The sequence below is a fragment of the Etheostoma spectabile genome, chromosome 4 (assembly GCF_008692095.1).
Source record: "Etheostoma spectabile isolate EspeVRDwgs_2016 chromosome 4, UIUC_Espe_1.0, whole genome shotgun sequence".
NCBI lineage: Eukaryota > Metazoa > Chordata > Actinopteri > Perciformes > Percidae > Etheostoma > Etheostoma spectabile.
This window is the reverse complement of record NC_045736.1, coordinates 11,882,826-11,892,511: the sequence shown is the minus strand read 5'-3', so window position 1 is coordinate 11,892,511 and position 9,686 is coordinate 11,882,826. Positions and strand designations below refer to the sequence as shown.

General features: G+C 39.4%; 1 protein-coding gene across 1 annotated transcript in view; it reads right to left on the bottom strand.

Moving 5' to 3' along the window:
- slc2a1b (solute carrier family 2 member 1b) overlaps positions 1–7,323 on the bottom strand; it is a 23,936-nt gene extending 16,613 nt beyond the window's left edge. Inside the window, exon 1 of the mRNA XM_032513627.1 lies at positions 6,932–7,323. Coding sequence (XP_032369518.1) covers positions 6,932–6,946 — 15 coding nt within the window. The 5' untranslated portion in view covers positions 6,947–7,323. The remainder of the gene's footprint in view (positions 1–6,931) is intronic.
- Positions 7,324–9,686: the final 2,363 nt, after the last annotated feature.

Genomic DNA, 9,686 nt, shown 5'->3' with positions numbered 1-9,686 from the left:
AGCTGCTGTTTACAGTATGTTTTACATTTCTCATTTTCTAGCATTTCTAGTTTTTGTATTTGTTTACTTTGTATGATGGGTAGGATCGCCATTCACAATGGCCTGGCGTTACACTGCACATACCATGCTACGTTACTTGCTTATCCTTTCATAGTCTAAGCCATTTTTTTTCAACCTTTAGGTTGCTTGGACATCATTTTTTCAGGACAACCTTGGCTATCAGGCTATGTAGGCTGCAGGGATCTCACATGAATGTGTACATTGTAATGTGACTATGAAGACAAAAGGTATAAGCCAGACGTGAAGAATTGGTGGTTAATGCCTTGTTGTTAAAAAAAGTTTCAGGGAGATTTATGGATGTTTTCAGACAGGATTCAGAAGGTTTTGGGTTTATAATACTGACAATAACGAGGAGGGAAAATAGTCACTAAGGGAATTCAGCCTGTACAGTCTCAGTGAATTTTGTTCACAATTTCATTATTTTACCTTCCAATTGGCACTGTAAAAAAGAATTCAGCTACCAAAACCCATCAGCATCCTGAGAACTTTTCTTCTCCCAGGCCAAGACTGAATTAATGCGCAGTGGTGCAAATGAGCCCTATTTGCATGTGAAAACTAGAATGTGGTGTGGGTAGGCAGCAAGTAAATTTCTGTCAAGTCATTGCTATGTAATAATAAGATTAACATAGCAGCTCTGGTTGCTCGGCACCACAGACTCTCTGCTCTTATTGGGTAAACAGGAATTAATAAAGCACACAATACTGGTAAATTTGCAGAATAGAAAAAAAAAAGATCTGTGCAAACATTTATTGGACACACCAGGTCATACTTTGCCACCCTTACTGGATTCATGATAATGAAGTACAATGAGGAAATTAAGTGGAGCCTTTCTCCAAATTTGGAAATGTGCAACTATAAAAGCTAATATAAACCACCGTTACAACTATCAATGCTTGAGCCAAGCATCCTCCAACATCCAAAAACTCTATTCAAACATAAAGTTGATCTAAGAGATTCAACAAACATGAAACATAACCATGAGTTTTCTCTCACTAACACTTATGTGCACATTTGGTTGTTAAATGTGCCTCTTTTTTCAGTAAAATACATCTAGAATTGCTTCACACAGAGAGCTAAAAAAGGAAATTGCAACTTTAGCTCTGACATGTTGACAGAGGGGTCACATGATTTCTTTAAAGCATGATCATGTTGTTGTAAAACTATTCTCAGAAAATGAGTTTAGCCACAACAAAGAAAGGTCAATGGGAAGTCTGGCAAAGTGCTGCGAATAATGCAAAACTAAAGCCGATGACCTACATATAAATGTCTACCACCTTATAGTCATGATGTATGAATGGTGCAGTGTGGTCATTTACAGCTACTAAAAAAGATGTTAAACCACAAGCAGTTTTCTAAAATGTGGGTGAACATCTAGCGGTGGTGGATGAAGAATTGAGATCCTAAACTTGAGAAAAAGGATCAATACAACATGTTAAAAAAGAACTCCATTTAAGTAAAAGTTCTGCATTCAGATTGTTACTTAAAGCTTTAGTGCATAACGTTTTGGATATTAATAAACATCTGTTACATTCAAGCCATTGCCAAATGAGTTGCTATAAAGCTAATCAAGACTATCAGCTCCACATTTCTCGGAAGATTGTGGTGTCCGTGGACTTTCCTGTGCAGAAACTCGAGTACAGATATTTACCTCTTCTGAAGAGTCCATCATGTATTTTAAATCATCCGTGTCCATGGCTACAACAATGCAAGTTAATAGGTTAATTGTCTAGCTTGTATTTACCTTTACAAACGTGCTCGTTCTGCCACTGACAAGCTCAGTTTAATATTCTAAGTGTCTGAAAACATTATGGAAAAATTGACCTTTAAAACCTCTTTAAAACTTCTTTGAGACCTTTTGAGACTCCATTTAAAAAAGCAATACTTTTAGCATGTATAGAGCCAACATATTGTCACATGTAAATTGGTAAACTATATGTGTATTTCAAACAAAACTAGAATTGTGATGGTTGGAAAAGTGGAAAGATGACCCAAAACGGCGTTAAATAGTTTTATTTTGTTTCTGTCAACTTTGATCGAATTGTACTTTACAACACTTACTTTAATTACTGTTTATTTACATGGAGTCTGGTGAGTGTAGCCAACGCGATTGCGCGGATGTTTTTATGTTTATAAAAAGGATCTGCAACGATCTTGCTTAATACTGGACCGATGTCAAAGATTATTGTTCCCATCAGTCACTTGGACACAAAAACATAGGAATCCATGTTGAAAAAAAACAGTAGTTATCCTTAGAGTAAAAGTACTGTGGATAAGTATTATCATGACATGACATGACAGATGTTTCAAAATCAAGTCAAAGCCAAAATTTCCCCAGCCTTTTTCAGTTCAACAAATTCTGCTTTACTTTACATGACATCAGTTCATGACTTTATTTCTATGAACACCTACTTGGTTTGTGACTCATCCTATCCAGACTCGTCTGAATCGGATCAGACAGTGTTTAATAAAAAATTAAAAAAAAGTGGTTTCTTTTTAAATAAGAAGCAGGCTGTAATTTGGCTCAGCCCTCTTCCTTGTTGCCAGAGTGACCCAGATTGTTGGTGATGGCGACACTGCTGCTGTCACGTCCCTCCACTCGTCACCTCTACAGTGTCAGCTTACACAGCTGTGGGGAATCCAATATGAGCCTTGTCCTCACCTCCACTCCTCGCAGCTCGGTCCACCTCATGCCAACCTGTGCTGTGTATGCCGTTTCCAAATACCTTCAGCAATTGTTTTCATGTTTTTGGTGTAGCAAAAATGGATGTAATTTTCTGCATTAGCAGAGCCTGTTTGACACGGCTGTCATTAAATTTAAAGGACAGATTACCATGAGTAATTTAAGCCCTTTTTTCTAGGCCAAATATGTCTTATGCATGCTATATTTTAATACAAAAAATTAAGAATAATAATGTTTTTATTTGACCAGTTACTCAACTAGTTTCTTTTTTTTCTGTGGTTGCTACGTGATTGATAAAGAAATACCTACTTTCCTAACTAGTTGCCTTAGTACTATTATTGTTTTTGCCCTTGTGTGTGTAATATGTGTATACAGAGACTCTTGGGGAGATGTACACCGTAAATAAACTGAAGTTGAAAAGTATGTTGTGTTTCTGTGATTTAATATCTACCTCAGGTTGGTTTACACCTCAAGTATAAATGCATTCACGTGCAGCTAAAGCAGTCGGATCTCTACAACGACTGTGGGCAGAGAGATGAATAATGTAAAAATGTTGGACATGATGGACATGTTTGCCTATGAAAACTTGCATATCCAACATGTAAAACGACACTGACTTAAATTTGTGCCACGTGATTGTGAGTTCCTGGTACTCCTGGTTATTATTAACCCTTAATCAAACATTTTAGAACAATGAGAATCGTATGCATGATTTGCCTGTGAAATATCTCCTAGTGGCCTATGAGAGATCCTATGAGAGATCAGATATATTAAAGATGCTTATTTATAAAGTATGTATGTGCTATCAAAGGCTTAAGACAACCAACCGAAGTTCAATTACCCCATGACAAACCGATGTGACAAAAGAATGAGAAGACAAGCTATAATAGGGAATAGTAACACAACAATAAAGAGGTGAGGTCATAATTACATCACACTTATTATATTAAGGAGTAAAACTGCTTAAATTGTGAATACTTAATGTAGTTTACGGGTTAACAAAGTATAGCCCCATGTAGTAGCCAAAATCCCACAACTCTTGCATCTACGCAGCCTTTATACTATTTTCAGATACTGCGACTATTTAGCTCAGGTCGTATTATGCGGCAACAGCTTAAGAACACTTCAGACAGTTCAAATTGATTCTGTAGTGCAGTCAAACAATAGGTTACCTACCCCTGGATCAGGGGCGTTGTGATTCATTAAACCAAGCAACTTTCAATTGAATCGTGAGAAAGTGAATAGAAGCCCAGAGAGACACAGCTAGGCCTTGCATGAACCATTTCATCCAACCATCTCCTCCATCACTAGTGTGCACAAAGTCATCCAGTTTCTCAGGAAAGTGAATTAAACATGCACTATTGCTCGCTTGTTCATCTCAATTAAAACCCTCCTAGATCTCTTGATCCCAACGCTTGCAGCAAAGCCTCATTAAGCCTCATTAGAACTTGGCATGACAGTTACACTACACTGAAGAAAGCAAGTCATGCAGATGAAAGTAAATCTACTGTACTGTCTTAAGGAAGGCCGGAGTTGGCAGATGGCTGAAAGGCCATGGATGGAGAGGAATTAAGCTTGTGCAATTAAGTCTGTACAATGGGAGGCTGGATGTTGGCTCTGGGCTCCCAATCAAAATACCTGCGCTGTCATGTCTGTCAGGAATAAAATGTGTAGTGGCAGTTTCATTCAAAACAGAGCTGGTCAACTGTATGCTTGGCCTTAATTACCATTCTCATTGTTTATTGAAGAAACTAAGAGCATTAAGGAGCCTTTTTAGGCCCAAACAAAGCGTACTGTTGTTGCGAATGAGGCTCTTATATGACCAACAATGTGAAGTCATTAACATGCCGTCTTTTGATGGAGAAGCTGTGCGATTAGGGGAAATACAACTGCATTATAATACAGCTCAGAATACAGCTTAAAGAAGGATAATTAAATAATGAAAATTAAGAGGAAAAATAAACTAAAATATTGTGTACGTCTACCTGAAACGAATGCTTCGTCCATAACCCTGGACCGAGCCTACTGCGTGAAATCAACAGCATACGACTTACTGGAACATTATGTGCCTAGGGTGGCTTCACAATTTTAAACAATTAACATTAACACTTTCCTGACTCTATGCCAATGCGCTTAATATCAAACTGTAAATACACCATTTCCTACAGTATGTGTTGTGTAAACTTTTAGTCACTCGCTGAAGTTCCCGTGTACGTGACTCCATCTGCACACAACTTGGCACAACACGTGTACATGCCAGGTAAAAAAAATCCTGATCACGAGACGTTAATTAGCCTGTGTTGAACTGCTGTTCGACTACAGACTCGCAAAAAACTGCTCTACACTGCTGGAAGCAGCAAAACACAAAAGAGGGAGTGAAGCGAACAGCCTGGGAAGGAACGGGTCAAGGCTTTATACACCCCCAGGGTTGGCAACAGCGTGTATTCCCTCGGTAGAGTTTCACTCTCTCTGGAAATCTGCTGTGTTGGTGTCATAGTGGAAAGTGGGAACAGAGAGAACCGTTCCCATCACGTCCACAACAAACCCCGTCCAGCTGAAGGTCCAGGAAAGCACAGCGTGCATGGTGAAAAATAACACGAGGGGATAAAACAACAACAATTTCTGACCACAATGTCAGACTGGCCTCCTTTATGCTCCTCCACTGGGTCGAACTGGTGTAACACTAATGACCAAGTAGGAGAGGGGAGGTTTTTGGCCTACGTGCTTCACTGTGCATGTGCATGTACTGTCGGTGTATGTAACAGGGACCACAGTACGGCGTTAACAAACGGCAGATCAGTTTACTTTCTGAACAACGAGCATCACAATTTACAACTGAGATGAGGTATAGATTAGGGTAGTTATTGTTCATATCAAGAATAGCAAAAGGATACTGTATTGTAATACGAGAAGTATTAAAAATGTTCCTACATACTCTACTTATGTGTCTTTGATACATTGAGTTTAGGGCTGCAACAGATCGGTTTGAATCATTTTTGTAATGAATCATTTAGTCCTAATTCATTGCCCATCACAAGTTCTCAGAGGCTAAGATGGTGTTTTAAAATGTGTTGTTTTGTTTAACCAACTTACCCTAAGCAAAAGACAAGGCGGAAATAGTTAATTGGTTAGTCGATTGACAGAAAACTGTCAAGAAGTTCAATAATATAACTTTCATTTAAGTAACTTAGCCAGTCGTGGAAGCGACCTTCCTCTGGAACAATGTAGCTTTACTTGTACATTCCTTGAGTATTTCCTTTTTCTGTTGTCAGTGAATAGAATAGAATAGAATAGAATGCCTTTATTGTCATTATACACAGTGTTGACAAGGGGTAAGACTATTGATGGTAACTGTGGATTTTGTTAAGCTTTGATGTGCCAAATTGTAATTATATAAGTGATTATTGGTCGGACTGTTACGCCAAGCTATGCTCGTGGCAGCTTTCATTTGTTGCCATAGCAACTCGAAACATCCTAGGCTGTATTCGTGTAAAGCCAGATAAATTTAAAACGCCGTTCTGTTTTACTGTTTTTGATTAATGCTTTGTTTTTTGTTGTTCTGTTTTCATTTTTTTTTTTTTATAATAAAAGAAAAATATACAATGTTTTATGATAACAAAGAGGCTTCATTTCATTTAGCTACTTCGTAGGCTGTGAAATATATAGGCTATTTTTTACTAAAAATGACAATTGCATTGTTAATTGAAATAGTTTCTGAGACAATTAATTGTGCAGCAAAATTTGGAATTGCTAAAGTTACCCCTAACGTTAGCTAACCTAGCTACTCACTTTGACGTGAAGGAAACGAGAGCTCACATGTATCGGTCTCTGTTAGCTTATGTATGCTTATTAAAGAAAAGTGATATGTGATAAAGCGAATTAAGGTAAAAATGAGTGCAGACACGTTACTGGACTACACTCAAGTGCCAAAAGTACTTTAAACCAACTAAAAAGCACACGTAAAACTCCGTTAAAACTACAGGGGTAATAGTGACGCAATATATCATAAATATTAGCTAGCTGCATCATGACTCTTCGTCATGACCCATGTGGAAGTACGTGCCTCATGGGTAAAAAAAAAATGAACTCACCGAACGTGCCGGTTTTTCACTGACAACACTGGGAAAAAGACACAAAACAGGTTTAACCGGATATAAAAGCTTCTTGTAGCTAGTCATAGTACATAATTACCTTTCCGGAGTCCATGGCTGCAACGTAAATATTCGTCTTTTTCTTTGTCTTTTTCTGTTGTTAAAGTTGACGGCGATGGAAGAAGTTCCTCCTCGGGGTCCCCCAGTGGGTTCCGCTCAGTAGTCAGTCATCTTGGAGTTTTTTGCTCCGTTGAAATTACTTCAAACTGCACTTGGGTGTGTGTGTTTTTTTTTCTTAAAGAGAAAGGCTTCAAGTCTTCCGTGTGGCTGTCTCTTTGGCTTCAATTATTCTCTCCCGCGTCGTTTTATTTGTTTTTGTTTTTATTTTACAGCTCCAGCAGCTTCACGGTGTGTAAAGTCTTCCAGGATGTTGGCGTTAGGCTGCTGAAGAAGTACCGCTTTGGCCGGCTTTAGAGAAGTCTCTCTGGAAAGCCGGGTTACGGCTCATATATTATGGGTGACGCAATTTTTAGGCGGGGTGTGTCCGCGCTGGAGTCCCATCCTCCTATTCAGCCAATGAGAGCGCAAGAACGCTTTATACTGTAAAAAGTAGATCAGACCAAGGGGAAAACGAGCCATATTACGCATTACGAGAAGAAGACGTTTCTCAATACCAAGTAAGCAAAGAACGGACTTGTGTTCTTGGGGAGACCGTACTTGCTAGCTGTACCTGGAAGACTGAACTCGCAAGTTCAGTAGCACACAAAACGCTGTTGACAGTTTTGAGACGAAGCGTTCTTCCTGTTATTGCGCAACACCCCAGCAAAGAGGGCGCTTGCCACTTTATAGTTAGCTTTGATGTGTGTATTCATAATAAAGCAAGGACGGTACCCTTCACACCGCTTGTTGTTTTGTTGTTTAGTCTTCCAGGTTCATTAAAGTGCTATTAAGTATCACGGGCAATAACTATATAAATACCGACACAACGGCGGGGAAAAAATCCTTAACTTTGTCGGGATTCAATTTTAATTGAAAGCAGAAAAGAAACGTTAAAATAGGCATTAAAATTATAGATGGACTGGGTAAAGTTAGTCACTGCCATCTGTATACGTTACCGAGAGGCGAAAGAGGATCCTGCGAGGGAGGAGAGCCAGGATGAGGAGGACAGAATATATATATGAACGGGAAAAAATTGTTTAAAATATCTTACAATTGTGGACCTGGTTTGCTGCAGGGGTCTGTCTAAATGTGGGGCCAGAGGGTCTGTCTAGACGTGGGGCCAGAGGGGTCTGTGAGCTGACTGACTGACCGGCTCGCGAGAGTCATTCCCGGGGCGAGCTTGCTAGCCCGCCGGGGTTTGCGGAGCTTTCAAACTCCGAAGGCTTTTTTAATCACCATCAATTTTCGTTGAACGCCTATATTCAAAACACACCGCTGATTTCTCGCCTTAAACATCTTAAAAATGAATTATGATTTAATAATAGACGTAAATTGTGAAATATGTGTACCGGAAACCATAAGCGCTTTACACGAATGAATGCTGGGATACCTGCCCGGCCAAGTTCCACAATTACCATCCGATGTATCCTCGGTAAAAGGGCGTGTCGAGATCACATCCGGGGATTTTAACTGTTGGGTCAGTACTTTGGCCACCAAACATGACGTTTCACAAGGACACAAGGACACAAGTCCATAGAAGAACACATATTGAGAAACGCCCAAAGTCTTCTTCTTCTTCTTCTTCTTTCCCTTCTTATTGTTTTTCTTCTTTGGGCTTTTACGGCAGCAGGCATCCATAGTTGCATTGCTGCCATCTACGGAACTAGCACCATAGTGCACTATATCCTGTTATACAGTCCAGTGTCTTTAAAAAAAAATGACAAATCAACGTTTTCCTCTCCTGCGTGACCCTATTTCTGAAATACTTTTCCAAAGCAATTTCACGCAATTTTCTGATTAACTCTTGTCTTTGGTGGTCCTAATTTCTACTAGAAATCAAAACCTGGGGCACTGTCTCAGGTTCCTGACATGAACACAAGCCACTCTGGTGTTTTTGCAGAAAATAAATAAAGTGCTGTTCTTAAACATGAGACCAATTCTCATTCTAGAAATAATAAGCTCTACTTCCTTGTACCTTAATAGATATAGATAATAGGTGCCTCCCTTTGTTTTCTTGCTCCCAGAGCTGTAACCATTAAAAAATTGTTACCTGCCATACAATACTTTTACCCTCCCCCTTGGATAGATTTAACTTGACATCTCTGGTTTCCTTTTGAGCAGCTTCCTTGGCCAACTTATCAACCTTTTCATGTGTTGCAATACCTACATGTTGCCCATATGAATGATATTTCTACCCCTTTTTACATCTCTAATTGCCAGAAGAAAATTATATACAAGGTCCTGTTGAGTCTTTGATGACCCTTTCCCAATACTATTGATAGCTGACACAGAGTCACTACATATTAACACTTTATAGTCCTGAATCTGCTCAGTCCATCCCACTGCCAGCAGGATTACATATAATTCCACTGTGAACACACTTAAGAAGTTTGAGCTTCTCTTACAAGCTAGGGCATTCCACCTCCGGACCACCAAAGCTGCTCTTGTAGCACTTGTTTCATGATCCATCAGTAAAACTTAATAGATGCGATATCTTTCTATGTGGCACTGGAATTCATACACCAAATCTGATTCAGGATTTTCTGACTTGTCTCTAAATCAGTCTTTGGTACCTCCAGTTGCCGCATGGCCACAGTACTCCTGGACAGAAGTTCATGTCAGGTAGAGACATTTCCTGTGCCAATGTCTCCCCTGTCCATCCCAAACTTGGAAGTCTTGCCACCTCTCTCTCTCTC